General features: G+C 51.9%; 2 protein-coding genes across 4 annotated transcripts; one reads left to right on the top strand and one right to left on the bottom strand.

Moving 5' to 3' along the window:
- Window positions 1–980: 980 nt before the first annotated feature.
- Window positions 981–4,569, bottom strand: LAMTOR2 (late endosomal/lysosomal adaptor, MAPK and MTOR activator 2). Of its 2 annotated transcripts, XM_065886994.1 has the most exons (4): window positions 4,293–4,569; window positions 3,835–3,997; window positions 1,411–1,500; window positions 981–1,174 (listed from the first exon to the last, which is right to left on the bottom strand). In XM_065886994.1, the coding sequence occupies exons 1-4, from the start codon at window positions 4,358–4,360 to the stop codon at window positions 1,118–1,120; spliced, it is 378 nt and encodes a 125-aa protein (XP_065743066.1). In that variant the 5' UTR covers window positions 4,361–4,569; the 3' UTR covers window positions 981–1,117. The 2 variants fall into 2 exon arrangements, with proteins under 2 accessions (XP_065743066.1, XP_065743074.1); XM_065887002.1 differs by lacking the exon at window positions 1,411–1,500 and having other exon boundaries at window positions 1,118–1,174; window positions 4,293–4,360.
- An 897-nt stretch (window positions 4,570–5,466) lies between these two features.
- UBQLN4 (ubiquilin 4) lies at window positions 5,467–18,612 on the top strand. 2 transcript variants are annotated; one of them, XM_065879185.1, is made up of 11 exons: window positions 5,467–5,583; window positions 7,104–7,255; window positions 7,644–7,801; window positions 8,652–8,914; window positions 10,542–10,700; window positions 14,413–14,638; window positions 15,712–15,851; window positions 16,343–16,426; window positions 16,591–16,706; window positions 16,905–17,091; window positions 18,460–18,612. In XM_065879185.1, exons 1-11 carry the CDS (start codon window positions 5,476–5,478, stop codon window positions 18,610–18,612), a joined length of 1,746 nt encoding a protein of 581 aa, XP_065735257.1. In that variant the 5' UTR covers window positions 5,467–5,475. The 2 variants fall into 2 exon arrangements, with proteins under 2 accessions (XP_065735257.1, XP_065735251.1); XM_065879179.1 differs by having other exon boundaries at window positions 7,644–7,861.
- The last annotated feature ends 1,267 nt before the right edge of the window (window positions 18,613–19,879 follow it).

The following is a 19,879-nucleotide window of genomic DNA, read 5'->3' as shown; positions in this document are numbered from 1 at the left end:
ACTTCTGCCGCTCCCTGACAGCCCAGGGCCTGGGATGGGCAGTTTCTCATCCTGGGTGGAGCTGGAACTTGCAACCTACCTGCTTGCCTGGGATGGGTCCCTTCCTACAGCACTAGGAAAGGGGCTGGTAGCTCCCCGTCCAGCCTTGTTCTAAGGACACTGGATAGGGGGAGACCTGGGGCAGAAACAGCAGATGAGGTGAGGGGTCTGAGTGCAGGGACAGGACTTCTGGATTTTTTCTACTCCTTCCCCAGGACCTGAGGCTTCAGAGTGAAGCCCTCCTGTCTGCAAAGGGCTTCCTGATCTGGAGAAGGTCTGTGTGAGCTTGTGAATGCCTGGAGAAGAGGGAAGGGGTGGCCCTTGTAGGCCGCTAGGGGGCACTCTCCCAACCAAGAGTAGAAAAGGTGTCCCCCAAGGGACTTCAGGACTGAAGGACACTGAACTCCCACGCCCTGTTTTCTCTCTGTCCAACATGACCCCCACCAGCCCCTTGTTCCTCTCAGCTCACTCCCAAGGTTTTTTTTGTTTTGCTTTGTTTTTTCCGGTATGCAGGCCTCTCACTGTTGTGGCCTCTCCCGTTGCGGAGCACAGGCTCCAGACACGCAGTCTCAGCGGCCATGGCTCACGGGCCTAGCCGCTCCGCGGCATGTGGGATCTTCCCGGACCAGGGCGCGAACCCGCGTCCCCTGCATTGGCAGGCGGACTCTCAACCACTGCGCCACCAGGGAAGCCCACTCCCTAAGTTTTGCCAACAGGTGGGTAAGATTCTTCTCTGAGTGGTGGCGGCCTGGTGAGGTCACACCGCTGGAGAGGCCAAGGGACCTGAGGCATCACTGCCAATAACCTTTTGGTGTTGGAGGTCGTGGAGAAGGAGTGAGTGGGAAGCCCCTCACTTGCAAAACATGAAGAACCTTATAAGCAATCCCTGCTCCTTCCTATCTCCTCTGATTCCCCCCCATCCAAGAAAGCAGCCAAGACACAAGACAGGAGTTGAAGTTTATTCTTGGGAAGAACAAAGTCCCCCCAACCCTCCACATCCAGGAAGGCTTCCCCAGGGCGCCCTGCCCCTCCAAAAGGTCATCTCTCTTTTCTGAACCCCTGCTTCCACCAACACCCATTACGATGCTGCTACTTGGGTGAGAGGCTCCTCCAGGTACTGCACCAAGGCCTGGGCCTGCGAGAAAGGGAGGAGAAACCAGTCCCACACAAGGCCTGCCATTGGAGGGATCTTAAATTCAGGTCTACTCCTAATGCCGAGCCCCCAGCCCCCAGCCTCCAGTGTTAGCCCGCACCAGACTTGAATTGGGTGACACGAGAACGACTCCGGGAAGGTGGTGGGGATGGGAGTGGACACAATGACGCAGCATGAAGGCTGGGCCCAGGGTTTTACAGGGATGGGCACATACACACCTTGGCCTTGAGCATTCCGAAGCCAACAGTCTCCTTGGCATACATGCACAGTAGAAGGTTGGCCACTCGAGTGATGGCTACACGGCCCTCCTGGTGGGGGTGATATCAGGGGATGTGACGCTCTGCTTGCACCCTTTGCCCGCTTCCCCCATGCGCTCTTCTTGAGAGAGACTGTATCTTCCTTCCATGTCCTGGGCACAGCAGGAGCTTCTGCTGGGGGACTTTGGCCACAGACCTGGACGTGAAGTTCTGAGGCCATTCCAGCCTCAGCACAGCCACCTACTAACCAAGTTGCCCTGGGAAACTCAATCTCCCAGAAGCTCAGTTACTCTTTCTGTAACCCGTACCTCACTCCAGCTGGTGAAGATGCTAATATACAGGAAGGAGTTTTGTATCTGCAAAGGGCTGTCCAGATGGGTGATGTTATTATTATGGCTTATTATACAGTTATTATCATTATGGTAAGGGGAGAGCAGTAACCCAACTTATACTTCTCCTCACTACCCAACGTAATGTTTTTCAAACTGTAGGTTTGGCCCCAGGGTTAACTGACCCCAGATCAATTAAGAAGTTGATCAGCATTAAAAGAAAAAGAAGGGGAATTCCGTGGTCCAGTGGTTAGGACTCGGCGCCATCACTGCTGGAGCCCAGGTTCAATTCCTGGTCGGGGAACTAAGATCCCGCAAGCTGTGCGGCGCGGCCAAAAAAAAGAAGAGAAATGAAGTATATTGCATATAGTAAGGGAAGTACTGTTTCATGAAACTTTCGTTTTACTGGACTCTGACTTAAAATATATTTCTTATGGCTGGGTTGTGGTCAGAACATTTGAAAGCTATTGCCCTTATAGCACCAGCTCTAGGGTAGGCACCCTAGGAATCATCAGTGGAACTAGTATCCTTGGTTAAGGAGGGAGTGAGGAAGAGGTAGGTGGCTGAATTACAGTGGAAATCCTTCCTGGAGAGTTCAGTCTTGGGGCTTTTTCAATTTGGTTCAGCAAACTTTCACTAAGCATCCACTGTGTGCCTGGAAGCAGGTGCTGCACCCCCTGCCTCTCTGGGTACCTCATCTACTAACCTCTCCCATTCTCATGCTACTCCAGCCACTTCAACTTTGTTGATCTCTGACCAGGCATCATTCTGCCTCAGGGCGTTTGCACTTACTGTTCTCTCTATCAGAAATGTTCTTGGATTTCCATGGTGGCGCAGTTGTTAAGGATCCACCTGCCAATGCAGGGGACACAGGTTTGGGCCCTGGTCCAGGAAGATCCCACATGCTGCGGAGCAACTAAGCCCACGAGCCACAACTACTGAGCCTGCGCTCTAAAGCCCGCGAGCCACAACTACTGAAGCCTGAGTGCCTAGAGCCTGTGCTCCACAACAAGAGAAGCCACCGCAATGAGAAGCCTGTGCACTTCAACAAAGAGTAGCCCCCTCTCACTGCAACTAGAGAAAGCCCATGCGCAGCAACGAAGATCCGATGCAGCCAAAAATAAATAAATTAATTTTAAAAAAAAGAAAGAAATGTTCTTAACCCAGAGAGCCACATGGCTTGCCAACTTCCTTTAGATCTTTTAGATCTTTGATGAGATGTCACCTTTTCAGTGAGACAGTCCTTGACACAAACATCCTATCTCACTTCCTTTTTGCTTTTTCTCCACAGCATTTTCAATACCTAACATACTACTTTTTACACTTACATACATATGTTACAAAACATATTTACGAACTTATTTTATGAATATACATATTTTACTTAATTTAAGGCCTATGTAAGACTGTAAGCTGCATTAGGGCTGTAGTTTTTGTCTGTCTTGTTTGCTACTTTTTCCCCAGTCCTGAGAACACTGCAGGGATCTAAAAATTTGTTGACTGAACAGATAGAAAGGTGAATGAGACAGCTTCTGTTTCCAAGAAGTTCACAGTCTAATGGCCACTTCCCCTTTCTGGACTGCATCGAGTTCCTCTGTAAACTGAAGGGATTGGACTAGGGTCTGGAGATTCTGCCATGCTTCTGAGTCTGTGAATCTCAGATGACAACACTTTGTGTCTGCATATCACTCTACAGTTTATATCCACCCTTTCATTTGATCACAACAACCCTGTGTGCATGGTGTGGTGATGGCGATTTTGTTTTCACCTTGGAGGTGTGGTAAGAAAGCCCGGAGAGGTTAAGTGACTTACCCAAGGTTCCACAAATGATAAGTGGCTGGCTGAGACCAGAACCCCAGCCAGACCTCAGGTCCAGGACTCCTTTCTCATCACCACTTGATGCATAGGGTCCTGCCTATTATAAATGCTGCTGCAGACCGACTCTTAGTAATCTTCCAGAGATCCTGTCCCTGCCCCTCCAACCATCCAGGATGGGGTCCAGGTCGCCCCTTGGGGATGCCCTTAGAGAAAGAGGAAGTGGCTCCCTTCTCCATACCATGCAGTCCATGAGGATGAATTTGAGATTGTCTTCATTAAACGCTTGGTTCCCGTTCCGGTCGTAGGCCGCCCAGATGTTACTGGCGATGGCAGCGGTGACCCGGGCGTCCGTATCCCCGTAACCGGAGTAGGCCAACAGAGATCCCTCGTTATTCAGCAGCCTGGCGAAGGAGCAGGAGGGATATCAACGTGCTCAGGACGGGGAGTCAAACGCCTGGGCTCCCATCCTAACTCCCTCCACTGGCCCTTCTAGAAAGCAAGCGTCTGGGCTGAGTGTGTGCTACAACATGCCCCGAGCACCCAGTACGTCGGTTTCTCTTTTCGAGAGGGGCCCTCCGGCCGGTTCACCTAGCTGCTGCTCCCTCTGCCACCTCCTCCCTTCCCCACCCCTCCCTCGGAGAGTCGCGCGCTGCCCCACGCCAGTGCTCGCCACTCGGGTTCTCGGTCCGCACTCACAGGGTGCTCTGGACGCCTCCAGTATTGGCCTGGCTTAGCACCTGAGTCAAAGCCTTGGGACGCAGCATGCCTGCGGCTCCTATCCCTAGGCTTTTGCACCCAGATACCCGAGTTCCCTACTGCTGCCCTCCGCCTGCCGCTTCCCGTAGTCCAGCTGCCCTGCTCCGGAACGCCCTGGGAGTTGTAGTTTTCTGGCCTGGCTGTGTGGTTCTGACTCAACCCCGCCCCACCGCGGAGTACCCTGGGAATTGTAGTTCTTTGCGATTTCGCGAGGCACCCTGGGAACTACAGTTCGCTTTTCCAGTGCGACCACGCGGTTATGGGGGAAAAGAGCGGGAGAAAAAGGACAGAGGCAGTACTGGAAGGACATTTAACCCCCTCGGGCAGAGAAAAGTCATATCCGCCTGACAATTCACGATTCAGTAGTTAAAAGAAAATAAAATCCCTATATTTGTCGGGCACACCTTTGGTTACTTTTCAAAGTAAATTTCTACATTATGCACAGTTCTGTGAGATGAGGCGATAGATACTATTGAGGAAACCAAGGCTCAGAAGGGCCACGCAGGCAAAATTCAGGTCTCTAGAACTGTACTTAATAGACTTCGGGCAGGCCACTACTCTCAAGGGAATAAAGTCAATCCTAGAGACAAGGTTTTAGGTGGACGTCCAGAAGTGGGAAAATTCAACCTCAAAGTCGGGAGAGGTCTCAGGCCTAGAAAGAATTCGGGCTTCCCGAGAAAGACCAGTTATCACAGGGAACGGAGATAAAGCGGCGACACAGAAAGTCCTTTGTCCCGGAACGGGACTTAACCCGCGGAGGGGCAGGGGCAGCTTTGGGCCCGGGTGGACTTCAACTCGGCTCGGGCGGGCTAGTTCGGCCCCCGTCCCGCAGTGACGGACACGCCCCGCCTCCGCCCCGAACCCCTCGGGGGCCGCAGCCCAGCAAGGCCCTGTCCAAGCTGCCGGACCCCGGGCTCAGTCCTGGGCGGACCCCGCTGCAGTGGCCCCCCCAGTCCGCCCGGGGCGCTGTGGCTGAGGCTGGTCCGGAGGGGGCGGTGAAACCTTGGGAAGGGGAGGGGAGAGGGGAGTGTTGGAGGCGCCGGAGCCGAGCCCGGACGGCCGGCCGGGCGGGGAGAAGGAGGAGCCGGGGCGGGCTGGCGGGCGGCCGGGTGGCGGCGGCGGCATGGCGGAGCCGAGCGGGGCCGAGACGAGGCCCCCCATTCGGGTCACCGTCAAGACCCCCAAGGACAAGGAGGAAATTGTGATCTGCGATCGAGCCTCGGTCAAAGAGGTAGTACGGGTGGCGGGGGTGGGGGTGAGCGCGGAGGAGGGGTCTGCGAAGAGGGGGGTGGCTCTGAGACGGTGGGGCGTACGGGAGGGCCGGGGAGAGGAGGGCGGGGGCCCAGCACGCAGTCGGAGGAGAGGAAGGGAAGGGCAGGAGGGTAGGGGGCGTCCTGCGGGGGTGGTCTGGGGGAGCGTGGCGCGTGTTGGGGAAGGGAGGCCGGGGATTTGCCTTGTGGCCTGGGCTGGGGGCGTGGTGGAGAGTGCGAAGAGGACACCTTGCACAGGGAAGGGGGAAGGACCCTGGGTTTGAGGGGAGTATTCGCCCCAGTTACTGGTCGGGGTTCGAGGCGCCGAGTCAGAGTGGGGGCCGGGCAAGGAGCTGAGCGGGCGGGAGGCGCAGGTTGGGGGAGAGCTCCGGGCTGCTACTGTGCGCCTCAGAGAACGCCCAGCATTCTCACGCCCGGCCAGGGGGTAGGATTTCCCTCTGCCCGGATGTTTCCTACTCTTTCCAATCAAGGTGGTTACATTTGATTCTCAGCCCCTCTGGGATTTACACAGTGTGCAGTAGGTGCTCAATAAAAATGTGTTGAATGAGTGAATGAGGGAATATTGCCTGTGTTCACCACCACCCTGTGGCTGCTCCAGAATTTCACAGAGGCGGGGCTTAAGATAGGCGTCTGGTTGGAAGGGAGGGATCTGGAAGCTGCCTTTGCTTAACAAGTGCACTCTTTTTACTTAGAGTGTGGGTTTGGTTTGGTTGGGTTGATAGGGGTGTTGCTGATAGATTTGGGGAGTCTAACTCTCCCCAAGCCAGCCTTTAGTGCCGTCATTGCCCCTCCCCCCACCTTATAAAATGACTACATTCCAGAATTTAAATAATTTTTGCCTGCAAAGCTGAATTTGAAATCAGCCCTAATTGGGTGGCCCCATGTGTTTGGTTAAGAGCCTGGGCTTTGATGTCAAGACCTGAGTTCCAGTCTGCCCAGAGCAAGTTACCTAACTGTTCTGATCCTCAGTTTTCTCATCTTTAAAATGGAGATAATAATTAACATGTATCTCATGGGACTTAGACTCTTAACTAGTGAATAGTTAGTGCCGTTATAAATGGGATCTATTTGTTGTAGTTGTTACAGGAACACTGGGAATAAAGAGAGGAAAGAGAAGGCTGAAGGGAGATAGGGCCTGGGCCCAAGGCTGTTGAAGGAGTTGGGATGGAGAGAACTGCCCAGGTAGTATGCTCACAGGGAACTGGGTGGATGGACTGAAGAAGGAGTGGCAGATAGAAGCAAGGGCTTTCTAGGGTGGGAAACCCTGGGGTAGAGCTGAGAGGAGCTTCTCACTGGTCCACCCCTTGGTTAAGAAAGGAGCTGCTTATTGCAGCTGGAGGGATGCAGTCAGGACTGCTGAAAGGACTTCCCACGACTAGAGATGGGGGCAAGGGAATGCAGAGGCTTTGAAGAAGAGGCAGGGTCCCTGGTTGGACGAGCCCAGGCAGCCTCCACAGTGACCTTTGCCTCTTGATCACAGTTCAAAGAGGAAATCTCCCGGAGATTTAAGGCTCAGCAGGATCAGCTGGTCCTGATCTTCGCAGGCAAGATCCTCAAGGATGGGGACACACTGAACCAGCATGGGATCAAGGATGGGCTCACTGTCCATCTGGTCATCAAGACCCCTCAGAAGTAAGTTCAGGAGAGGAGCAGGTCCAGCTTGGGATTGGGCATTTTTTTCCCCATCTGATACTTTCTCACCCATTGTTCAACTGTACATCTAAGGCCTATGCCAAGGCCCAGGAAGGTGGCTCTTGGATGGATTGCCAGGAAGCCCTGTGATCTCATCTGCAGGGGAAGGGAACCTGATTTACCTCTCCCTGAATACCCTGAAGATAGAGGATACTCGCTCCTCTCTTCCTCTGTCTGATTTACTGACTGCCCCCAGCATCACCCTGCCCCAGCCTCAAGGTTGCTTAGGAGGTGGCTTGGGTTACGGCTGTACCTGCACAGCAAGCATAGAAATCATTGTCTTCCCTTTTGTGTTCACTTCAACTGGGATTTTTCTTTCTGTCCTCAGGGTTCAAGATCCGGCTACTGCCACTGCTTCTTCCCCTTCCACTCCAGACCCAGCCTCAGCGCCCTCCACCACGCCTGCTTCACCCGCCACTTCTGCCCAGCCCTCCACTTCTGGCAGTGCCACTTCGGATACTGGCAGTGGAAGCCGAAGGAGCAGTGGCGGGGGTACCTCCCCAGGGACTGGGGAGGGACCTCCCAGTGCCACTGCATCCATACTCTGTAAGCCTTTAGGGTGGAAGGCACTGTCCTGTTTTGGGCTGTGGATTGTGGGAGAGCCAAGAGGGGAAAATATGGTCCCTGCTCCTGATTTGATGGGGATTGGGGACCCCTGGACATAGGGGTCCAGACATTGGTACTTGAGCCAAGAGGGGGAAGAAACCAGTTTGTGAGGGCTTCCCAGAAGAGGAGAGCATGGCAAAATGTTAAGAGTGAGGGGGAGAGGGGCTTCCCTGGTGGCTCAGTGGTTGGGAGTCCGCCTGCCGATGCAGGGGGCGCGGGTTCATGCCCCGGTCCTGGAGGATCCCACACGCCGTGGGGCGGCCGGGCCCGTGGGCCTGCGCGTCCGGAGCCTGTGCTCCGCGGCGGGAGAGGCCACAGCAGTGAGAGGCCCGCGTACCGCAAAAAACAAACAAACAAAAAAAGAGTGAGGGGAGAAATGGGGCTGGGCATGTGGGGAACCCTGGGTAAAGATATTGGAGTTTGGGAAAAAGGTGGGTCCAACAGTAGCCCGTTGGGGAATATTTATTTGCTCATGCAGTAGGCCATCACTGGTTACCCTCTCTGTGCTCAGTATTGTGCCTGCCTGTCAGCCTCGGCCATCAAAGAGGTCTCAGTCTAGTAGGCTCACATCTCTTTGCCAGCAGTGGATCAGGGCTGGGGCTGTGGAAATGATTGGAAAAGGGAGATGTGAGAAGCAGAAGGGGCCCATCCTGGAGACTTGACTTCAGTGGCTCTGGCCAGGTAGGGGAAGAGTCTTGTGACAGACCGTGACCCTGCCCCCTCCCCCCAGCTGGCTTTGGGGGCATCCTGGGCCTGGGCAGCCTGGGCCTGGGCTCTGCCAACTTCATGGAGCTGCAGCAGCAGATGCAGAGGCAGCTGATGTCCAATCCTGAGATGCTGTCGCAGATCATGGAGAACCCCCTGGTCCAGGACATGATGTCTAACCCCGACCTGATGCGCCACATGATCATGGCCAACCCCCAGATGCAGCAGCTGATGGAGCGGAACCCCGAGATCAGCCATATGCTCAACAACCCTGAGCTCATGAGGCAGGTGGGTCTGAGAGAAGGTTGGGATTGTGGAGGGCACCTGGTGCCCAGCTGTGCCCTGCCTGGCCTTTTCCCACCTTGTCCTACCTTGACTTGTTCATTCATTCATTCATTCAGCAGCCATGTTTTGAGCCCTGGGGGTACAGTGATGAAAAGACATAGGCCTAGCTTTCCAGGAACTTCTGGTCTCAAAGGGAAGTGGGACAAGTGAGCAGGCTGTCATAATAAAGTGTGGTCGGTGCTATTATAGAGATAGTCACAGTATCCCCTAGAAGCACACAGAAGGGCTCCTGATCCTACCTGGGGCTCAGAGGAGGCCCTAAAGGAAGTGTCACCCAAGCAGAGACCCAAAAGAGGAAGAATGTACCAGAGGAAGAAAAAGAGAAGAGTATTCAGGGCTGAGGGACAGCAAGTACAAAGGCCTGGGAATGAAAGATAATAGGAGGATTGGGGAGCATTGTGTCTGGACAGGGCCTGGTGGGTAAGGGAGACCCAGGGGGGGTGATTTGGTGTTGGTCTTTGGGAGCTCCATCTCGTGGCCATCCACCAGGGGATGGGACGAGGGTAAACGATCTCAGCAGAGCTGTGGACACTAGTGCTAGACTCACCAGAAGATAAGTTCCAGAGGGCAAGGATTTGCAAGTGTTTTTTTCACTGCCTAGGACAGTGCCTGGTATATAGTAGTCACTCAATAAGTACTTATTAAATGAACGAATTGTGGGATAAGAGATCAGAATCTTATCATAGACATAAAAGTGTCTTCGAAGAGGCAAGTGTGGAGCAAATTTGGGAAGAAGGACAGGGAAGGCATTCCAAGTTGGATGGGAACAAGAAGCAGCTATGCTCATTTTATCTGTTATGTACTGCTGTCCCCTAGAGCTGACATAGGTCACCCCCTCCTTATTGAAAGTGAGCCATTGGTTCCCAAGAGAAAGCCCCCATCCTGTTTCTCAAGATTCAGTGAGGCCAAAGACCTGGGGTGAGATCTAGAACGTGTTGGTAGCATTGTCCCAGCTTGAATCCTTTCCCTCCCCAACTTGTCATTTACCAGAAGCCATAGTCTGGTCTCGGTCAGACAGACCAATCTGGCCTTGAACCCTGTCTCCACCACTAACTGGCTGTGTGTCCCAGGCAATGAGTCTCTGAGCCTATTTTCTCATCTGCTAAATAGGGACAGAAATACCTACATGGGATGGTTATTGTGGGTATTAAATGATTTGAATTCTGTAAAGTACTTAGCCCAGTGCCTGTATGTCATAACTGCTCAGTAGATGTTAATTTTCTCTTTTGCTTCTTCTTTTTTCTCATGTCCTTTCTTATTCAACTTCCTTTTGCTCCCTGACACTTCTGAGGATCCTCTGAACCTGAGGGAGGGAAGCTGCTGCCCTCACCCCATCTGGGATCATTGTACCCCCAAAAGTCAACCAGAATACCCATACGGAGACAGGGTTAGAGCCAAGGTGACAGTAGAGGAAGGAAGTCCAGTTCACCCTACTCCCTGCCACTATGGGTCAGTTCCTAGGCCCTGGACCCTGGTCCTGATGCAGACCTCCTCATCAGGGCCCACTCTTTTCCAAGCTTGGTGATCCCCTGGTTCCAGGGCCATTCTCTCTCTTTCCCTTTTCCACCAGACGATGGAGCTTGCTCGGAATCCAGCCATGATGCAGGAGATGATGCGGAACCAGGACCGGGCCCTAAGCAACCTGGAGAGCATCCCTGGAGGGTATAATGCCCTCCGCCGCATGTACACGGACATCCAGGAGCCCATGTTTAGTGCTGCCCGGGAACAGGTGGGGCCAGGGGCTGGGCTGTGGGAGGGCAGTCTGGACTCAGGATTACCTACCCCAGACCCAGGCAAGACTGAGGTGCTGTCTGCTCCTCTTTCCTTCCCTAGCCCCCTGAGGGTGGGCCTTGGCTTAAAAGTGGTTCTCACGCTGCATAGCCAGGGATGGTCCAACTTGCATGGGACTGAGGCACTAGGGCAGAAGATAGCAGAGTTCCCTAGGGGAGTGGGCAGTGGGTAGTATCCAAGGGATTTGACATTGTTCTGACAAACTTCTTGCACCAAGGGCTCAGAGGTTGTGGGGCAGGCCTGGGGTCAAACAGCCAGCCCTAGCACAGTGTGTCTCAAGTGTGGTCCACAGATCACCTGTATCAGAATCACCTGGGGAGCTTGTTAACCATGAGATTCCTGGTCCCCACCTTTGAGCTACTTATTGAGTCAATCTCTGGAATCAAGTCCTGGGAATACACACTTTAAAAAAGGCTTTAAGAATTCTTTCCAAATATACAAAAAGTATAGCATTCTCTTGTATCCTTGTGGCCCTAAAATGTTGCCATATATAGTTTCAGTGCCTTTTTGGGTTCTTTTTTTAAAGTTTAGCTTACACTAAATACAGTATACATTTACCTGTTTCAAAACTCAAAAGTTACACAAAGTAAACAAAAGGGTATTTAAAAAGTATAGAAAGGTATACAGGCTCAACAAAAGTATATACAAGGGATCCTGCTGTTTCCATCTCCCAGCCACCTCTTTTCCACCCCAGAGTTAACAAATGTTGTTAGTATTTTGTATGTTTTCCTAGCCGTATTAAACATTAGCAAATAAGATATTACACATAGAATTGCAGCCTTCACATACCCCTCCCCCATCTTATACCTCTCTTTCCCTCTCCGGAGCTAACTACCACCCTGAAGTTGGTGTTTGTCATTTCGATTCTTTTAATTACCTATGTACGAATCCATAAACAATCTCTGGCCTTGTTTTGCATATTTTCAACCTTATAGAAGTGGTATCATGCTGTTCATATAATTTTAAACTTGTTTTTTAAAAAAAATCTAAAAATGTTTTATTGAAGAATAATATAGTTGCAGAAAGGTGCACATATCATAAGTGTACAGCTTGATGGACTTTCACAGACTGAACGCCCCACTATCCCCAACCAGCACCCAAGTGGGAGAGTGGGGCCTCACGTTCCTTCTTCCTTGTGGAAAGGAAAAAGCACCATATCCTGAGTGGCCCGTGCTATCCCAGCAGATTCCTTGTTCATGCCGTCTCTGCCCTACACCAAGTCTCCACAGATGAGCGTGCCTTGTTGACCCTGTCCCTACGATGATGCCACATTGTCTTAATTAAGTCTGGGCATCAGGTAGGGTGAACCTCCCCTCCCCACTTCCAGCTTATACTTCACCATCCTCTTGGTTATTCTTGCCATGGCTCTTTCAAATTTTAGAAAGTGCTACAGGGATCAACTGTGAGTTTTTAAAGAAATTAATTTATTTTAAGTTTAATTTTATATAAGTATTTAATTAAAAATGTATATCAAAGTAATGTATGTACCTGGTTAAAAAAAAATTCAGGTAGTTGAGCAAGGCGTTATAACAAGCACCCAGCTAATTCTGATGTACTCTAAGGTGTGTGAACCACTGGTTCAACTAAAAGAACATCACGTTTGGCATCAACAAACCTGGATTCAAATACTTGCTCCATCATACTTCAGTGGTGTGACCTTAAGTGAGTTGCTTAACCTCCCTGAGTCTTCACTTCCTCATTTGCAAAATGGAGACAATGTGTTATAGCAGTATTCTCAATCATTTTGGTCTCTGGACCCCTTTATTTATTTTTTGTTTAATTTTTTAAAAAAAATTTTTTTTTTTTGGCCACACTGTGTGTAATGCGGGAGTCTTAGTTCCCCAACCAGGGATTGAACCCGAGCCCCCTGCAGTGGAAGCTCAGAGTCCTAACCACTAGACCGCTAGGGAATTCCCCTCTGAACCCCTTTATGCACTTAAAAATTATTGAGGACTCCAGAAGCTTTTGTTTTTGTGGGTTAGGGCTATTGATATTCACTGTATCTGAAATTAAAACTGAGAAGTAAAAAAAAATTTATTTATTAACTCATTTAAAAATAACAATCAATTATACATTAACATAAATAGCATATTCTTTTGAAAAATAACTTTATTTTCCAAAACAAAACTTTAGAGGAAAGAATGGCCTTGTTTGACCTTTTTGCAGATCTCTTGAATGTCTGGCTTACTACAAGACAGCTGTATTCTCAGATCTGCTTCTGCATTCAGTCCGTTGCAGTGTCACATGTTACATAGCCTTTGGAAAACTCCACTGAATACTTATGAGAGAATGAGAGTGAAAAAAGCAAATAACATCCTAGGATTATAAAAGTGGTTTGTAAACCTTGCAGGGGTCCTAGGACCACACTTTGAGAACTGGTGTATTAGAGGGATATTGTAAACATTAGAATAAATGGGTCAGGCACATAGTAGGTGCTCAATAAATGGCAGCTATTATAACTTTTGGGAGTTCAGGGAAAGAAATTCAGGCCTTAGGGTGTATGGGGAAGAGCAAAGCAGGACCCAGAACTAGGTGGGTTTGGGTGCTAGGCAAGTTACCTGAACAGGAAATCTGAAACGTTGACGAAGACTGAAACTGGTGCATGAACCCTGGCCTGCAATCCCTGTTATCTGAACAGGTATCTGGTAGGGTGAAGGAACCACAGCTCAGAGCAGGAGGGTCCTTGGTCAACCCTGGTCCCCACGACCCACTTTGAATAAACAGGAAAAGTGACTGGATACGAAACTCCATGGTGGGGAGGGGCTGAGGCTGCTCAGGTACCTCCTGCGTGGCTGTTGGCGGGTCCAGAGGGAGGACATGTGGGTGCTGCCGTGGGCAGCCCACCATATGGTGGGGTGCAGACCCTGAGACGATCCTGGATAACATAGTTGGGGGCCTGGTGCTGAGGGGGACTGTTTAGCTGAAGCAGCCAGTCTGAGGAGATAGGCTGTGGGGAGGGAGGGGAAGGAGGAGATTACATGGAGGAAGCAACAGAAGGAGAAGACCTAGGGAGGTGTGCTCAGCCAGAGGTGTGCTCAGCCAGAGGTGTGCCCACTAAGGGGCTCCATTGTGGTGTGCCTGGGTGGACAGAATGCCACGTGGGGGACCTGGGGGTGAGGGAGAGGGTTCAGTGGAGTTAGTCTTAGACCAAGGTGGCTGGAAAAGGGAGAGCTAGAGGCAGATGGGGGTCGAAGTAGAGAGCCAGCTCCCATCAAGCCAATAATTACCTATTGAGCACCTACTAGTGTCAGGGGCCAGGGGTGCAAAGGTGAATCTGACATCGTCTCTGCCCCTTAAGAGCTAAGGAAAACAAATATCTCACTACACAGTGGGAAAGGTGTGTGTAAAGTATTGATACTATAGAGCACAGAGGAGATTAGATACCAAATATTTAGAGCCACCAGGGGAGAAGTGATGTTTCCAGTTATCTGAGGGGTTCAGTTATCCAGTCATCAGCAGGCAGCTCCCACCCTGCAGGATGAGGGTGAAGTTGCCCATTGTGGGGCTAGAAATTGACCTGAGGACCTCCAAGGTTTTAGATCTCTCTCCCTTTCCCGGGGAAGGGGAGGCTATTAGGTGAGAAGAAAGAAAGGGCCTAGCCCTTAAGGATTTGTTTCAGTCCTTAACCCAAAACCTTTCCCTCCTCCCAGTTTGGCAACAATCCCTTCTCTTCCCTGGCCGGGAACTCCGACAGCTCATCCTCCCAGCCTCTGCGGACTGAGAATCGAGAGCCCCTCCCTAACCCCTGGAGCCCCTCGCCCCCCACCTCCCAGGCCCCCGGGTCCGGTGGGGAGGGCACCGGAGGATCGGGGACCAGCCAGGTGCACCCGACAGTCTCGAACCCCTTTGGGATCAATGCGGCTAGCCTGGGGTCAGGTATGTCCTAGGGTGGAAGGAGCTTAGTGGGGTCACCAGGGCAGTCCCTCTGCCCCAGGACTGAATGGGGTTCACACTGCTCCAGAATATTGAAGACAGAGGTGAGACTGTATTGAAGCCACAGAGGGGGCGCTGTAGCCTGGAGTAGTGGCTCGACCCCTCAGGGTAAGGGTTGGTTCTGGCCCTGTCCTGATGTCCCTAGGAGTGACCTAAGTAAAGGCTTATGAGTAAACCAGGCCCCACTTCCTAAGCTCTTTCAACACTGCTGGTACTATCCAGAGTAAATGGGTCAGACTGGGAATGGGGTGTGGGAGAGGAATCAGGGGGCAGGTAGATGTGGGCTGGGGGAGAGGGATGTGCAGAGCTGCCTTGTACAGAGGTGCAGGTTATGCACTGCACAACCCTGGGAGATGCCCCATTTGTCTGGACTATGACTATACATATGGCTCTAGGGATGTGTGGTAGATGCTCTGATTTCTCTGTACCCTGGGGAGCATCTTGATTGGGAAAGTCCCTTCCCCTCTATGTGCTTATTTCATAAATAAGGTACTTGAACCTGATCCATGGTTTTAAAATTGTACTTCTGAGTCTTGAGGGCTCTGGCCCATCTCCAGGATGAGGGAAGACCAAAAGTGAAAGGCTCCAGGCCTCCTGCCCCGGCTCCAACCAGACCACTGACATACTTGGTTTCCAAGTGAGATTTGGTTTGAGGAAAGGGTCTCTGCTGCTAAGACAAGTTTGAAAACCGTTGAACTGGATGATCTTTAGTCAAATCCTTTCCAACTCTGACATCCGACCTGTGGCAGGAACAGTCCAGAGGGGCATGAATCAGATCCAGTTTGAAACTGGCTTGTCCTTAGCAGAGTAGTTGGGGAAGGGGCCAGGACAAAGCCGGGAGAGATGACCTCGGAGTCAAGAGAGACTTGGACCCACGCCCCAGTACTTGGGTGCCCATTTGACCGTTGCCTCTCTGAGTTTTGTAACCACTCAGTGCCTGAAGTAATGTAGATGGAAGTGAGGCATCTGGTTTCCATCTGGACCCCTTTTCTCTTGTTTTTTCCGTCTTGTCTTAGGGATGTTCAACAGCCCGGAAATGCAGGCCCTCCTCCAGCAGATCTCTGAGAACCCCCAGCTGATGCAGAATGTGATCTCAGCCCCCTACATGCGCAGCATGATGCAAACGCTTGCCCAGAACCCCGACTTTGCTGCTCAGGTATGGAACTGGCACGAGGGGAGTGTGTTGGGGGCTGTTGCTTGCGATGATCAAAACGCTCTGGAGCCAGACCGCCCGGGTTTCTGTATTGAGCTCTGCCACTTCCTAGCTGCGTGAGCCAAGCAAGTTATTTAACCCCAGTTTCCTCCTCTGTAAAATGGTAATAACAATAGTTCCTGCCTCAGAGAGTTGTGAGCGTTGAGTTAATACCATAAAGTGTTTAGAACGTGGCATGGCACGTAGTAAGCCCTACGTACTCGGAAATGTTAGCTGTCATCATCCTCGTCAGACTGGCTCCTGACTCTCGTCCTCGTCCAGAGTATAGTTCCATTTCCTCTCACTGTCCCACTCAGGCCTTCAGGATACTTTGAGAGCCTTGGAAAAGCTGGCCAGATTTCCTGCAGTGGAGGGGGTGCCAAGGGAGATGAGGCCGTGGGGGCATTCTGGGGGTGGGTAGGCCCAGGCCTCCCCTACTGCCTTCACCCTGGCAGATGATGGTGAACGTGCCGCTCTTCGCGGGGAACCCCCAGCTGCAGGAGCAGCTCCGCCTGCAGCTCCCAGTCTTCCTGCAGCAGGTGAGTGAGGAGCCTAGACCGGCAGAGGTTGAGGGCCGGGGTAGACCCCGAGGCCCAGTGGGTGGAACTTAAAGGAGGGGCCGCGCTTGGCTCTGGACTCAGGGTTTAGGCTGCCTCCTGTCTCCTGGTACCTCCTGTTGCCTTTCTCTGCTGTTTCCCACCAGATGCAGAACCCGGAGTCACTCTCCATTCTTACCAATCCCCGAGCCATGCAGGCGCTGCTGCAGATCCAGCAGGGACTGCAGACCTTGCAGACTGAGGCCCCCGGACTGGTACCCAGGTGAGGGTCGGTGGCAGGTGGGCAGCAAGGTTCTGGCTACTCCTCCCCCTCAACCCCTTTCTCTGCCACTCTCTGAGCAGCCCTTGTGTCTCTGAGGGTCTTCTTCCTGTTCCTTCCAACTGCTTTTCCTTCTGGATCTCACACTGCCATCCCTTTCTCAGAGGCCATCTCCCACCTCTCGGTCTCTCCTGCCTGCAGCCTCGGCTCTTTTGGGATGTCCCGGACCCCAGCCTCCTCTACAGGCAGCAACGCTGGGTCTGCGCCTGAGGCCCCCACCTCCTTGCCAGCCCCGCCAGCCACATCCTCTCCAACAGGGGCCTCCAGTGCTCAGCAGCAGCTCATGCAGCAGATGATCCAGCTTTTGGCTGGAAGTGGGAACTCACAGGTACACGGGGCAGTGGGGCTGGCGCTGGGACCCTGCAGTATTCAGGGTGGCGGTCGAATGGAGACAGCAGAGCAGGCTTTGGAGTCAGCCAGACCCGGCTTTGGTTCCTGGTCTGCTGCTTTCTAGCCTTGGGCAAGTTACCGATCTTCGTAAGTTTAGTTTCCACAGCTGTGAAATGGAGATGAGACTAGTAATGGCACTTACTGGGTCAGCTGGGTACTGGTCTGTGTGCCTTATGTATAAGAGCTCATTTACTTGGCTCTCCACAACAGCCTTGCCAGGAAGCTATTATTATTATTTCTGTGTTACAAAAGGGGAAAACTAAAGCCCAGAGAGGTTAAGTGGCTTGCTCAGAGTCGCATATCTAGTAAGTAATGGAGCTGAAATTCAAACTGAGGCATGCTGGCTCCAGAATTTACACTGTAACTACTGTTACACCATTTCTGCTTATATCAGAGGACCCTTTTGATAATTAAAGTAGCCTCCCTCTCTGAGACAAGAGAGGAGGATTCTGGGAGGTGAGGTGACCAGAGCCGTGGGCCACATAGTCAAGGCCTGGGGTTTGGGGGAGGAGCAGGGATGAGCCCCTTAACCCTTCTATGGCCTCTGTGACTCATCTGGGAAAAACCTTTCAACAGGAATGTAAGTGTGCCCAGCTCTGTGCAAGGCACTGAGGGGGCTGGATGAAGGGATCCCCAAGGCCCAGTCCAGCTTAAATTGTGTGGACCGTGATGAAAAACAGCACGGAGCATTGGAAACGGCTCTTGTACTGCGTGTTGGGGGCCTCTGTGATTGCTGTGCTCCTTTCAGCTCTGAGTTTTCTGTTCATGATCTAGGCTAGTGCCTCCTAAACATGCCTTGGGGAAAACATTTCCAGGAGATGTTTATAGGAGTGTCAAAAACGAAAAGCCTTCTCTTTCGTAAATAACCGTGTTTGTTGATTGGTTAAACACAATTAGCAGGTTCTTGCTTTTCTGGGGCCCTTCTCTGACCTTTACTATGGCCGTGTGTGTGTTGACTGCCAGGAAGGAGGGGGTTTGGAGGTGGTATTTATCAACCACAGAACATTTGGCTTTTGGATTGCCTGTTAACATCTCCAGAGTGTTGATGGAAAGCAGTTGGGAATATCGGCTGATCTAGGCCTATCCATTACTTCGAAATCTTAAGAAAGATGCCCCCCGTCTTATGATGACACAGTTGTTTAGTGACATGGGACGCCGGCTCCTTGGCCTCTGTTTGCAGCTCACCGACCCCTGCCCCATTGGTTGACTCTGAGGATGTCTTCTTCTCACCATTATAAATGCTCAGAATCAGATAGGCCCCCTGGCGTTGGTCCTGTGCCCACTTCAAAAGGCCTGTCCCCTCCAGGTGCAGACGCCAGAAGTGAGATTTCAGCAGCAGCTGGAGCAGCTCAACTCCATGGGCTTCATCAATCGTGAGGCCAACCTGCAGGCCCTGATCGCCACAGGAGGGGACATCAACGCAGCTATCGAGAGACTCCTGGGCTCTCAGCTGTCCTAATCCCTCGGCCCGTGCCTCCTGCCTGTCCCGTCCCTCGATGCCAGCGTTTGGTTCCGACCCTCTGCAGCTTGTCATCCCTTCTGTCTTCTCCCTTGTCCTCTCCAGACGGCAGGGTGACTTTAGAGGCGTGGGCCCCAGCCCCGTAGCTCTGAGAATTCCAGTTTTACTTCTGCACCTCTTGTAGAACCTTCTCTCCTGGTCCTGCTCTAGCAGAGCTATTTAAACAGTTCTCACAGTTTTGTTGATTGGCCCCTCCTCCTTGGCCCTCCCCGCCTTCACCTTTGCAACCTTCAGACTTCTCAGTGGCAGTGCAGAGCTGAAGGAGGAACCGACTCTCTGCTTTACTGGAACAGGGTCTTCCATCTGTACCACTAGGGTTTTGCTTGTCTTATGTTTACTTTTGGTAACTCTTCCTTCTTTCTCTCCCCCATCCCCTCCCACCTCTAGCCTAACCAATGCTAGACTTCCATGCTCTGAAGGAGGGGCAGGTGAAACAGGCTGTGATTTTCCTCCTCACCCCCTGTTCTGTTCACTTCACCCAGCACTTTTTCATGGGGTCTGTTGGGACTTCCAGAGGAAGGAAGATGCCTGTTCTCCCCGTCTGAAGGGAGAAGTGAGACACAGCCCTTTGGAGCACGAATTAACAGGCCCTGGACCAGCCCAATGAGGGGAGGAGGGAATGAGATTTTCTGGAGGAAGGCAATCAGGGAAAGAGCCTGAGTAGAGGACTTGGAAGTTGGAACTGACAGTTAGGGAATGGAAGAAATAATAGTTCTTTTAGGCCGGAGAGTCCAGGCTCAGGCCTGGCAAAGGAGACTTAAGAGATGTTAACGGAATTTGAGTAGAAGAAAAGGGCTCAATGAAGCTAAACAATACGGCTCACAAGGGGTTATGTTGGTTCCATTTCCGCAAACACACATGCTTATATATATACACACACATTTCCATGAACCCAGGACCTGTGTCTCCAGGTACCAGTAATTTAAGCTCCCCTCAAAAGACATGAAGAGGATTGGGGTCTGTCTTAGCAGTGGGTGTGTGTGGGGGTGGGTGGGTGCATGCATGCACGCACACGTGCATGTGAGTTGAGTGGGAGGGTGGATCCCTTGTCGATTTCTGGTTTAGAGTTTTCTCCCACCAGAGAGAAGTAGGCAAAAGGGCCAGTCTAGGTCAGGAATAAATACAGCCTGGAGAGCTAGATCCCCTGGGCTTCTGGATACTGGGTAAGCCAAGGGTAGTGTGGGTACCTCTTCTGAAGCTGTCAGGG

Source organism: Phocoena phocoena, chromosome 1, assembly GCF_963924675.1.
Source record: "Phocoena phocoena chromosome 1, mPhoPho1.1, whole genome shotgun sequence".
NCBI classification, from domain to species: domain Eukaryota; kingdom Metazoa; phylum Chordata; class Mammalia; order Artiodactyla; family Phocoenidae; genus Phocoena; species Phocoena phocoena.
The sequence above is the reverse complement of the archived record's forward strand: the minus strand, read 5'-3'. Positions and strand labels throughout refer to the sequence as shown.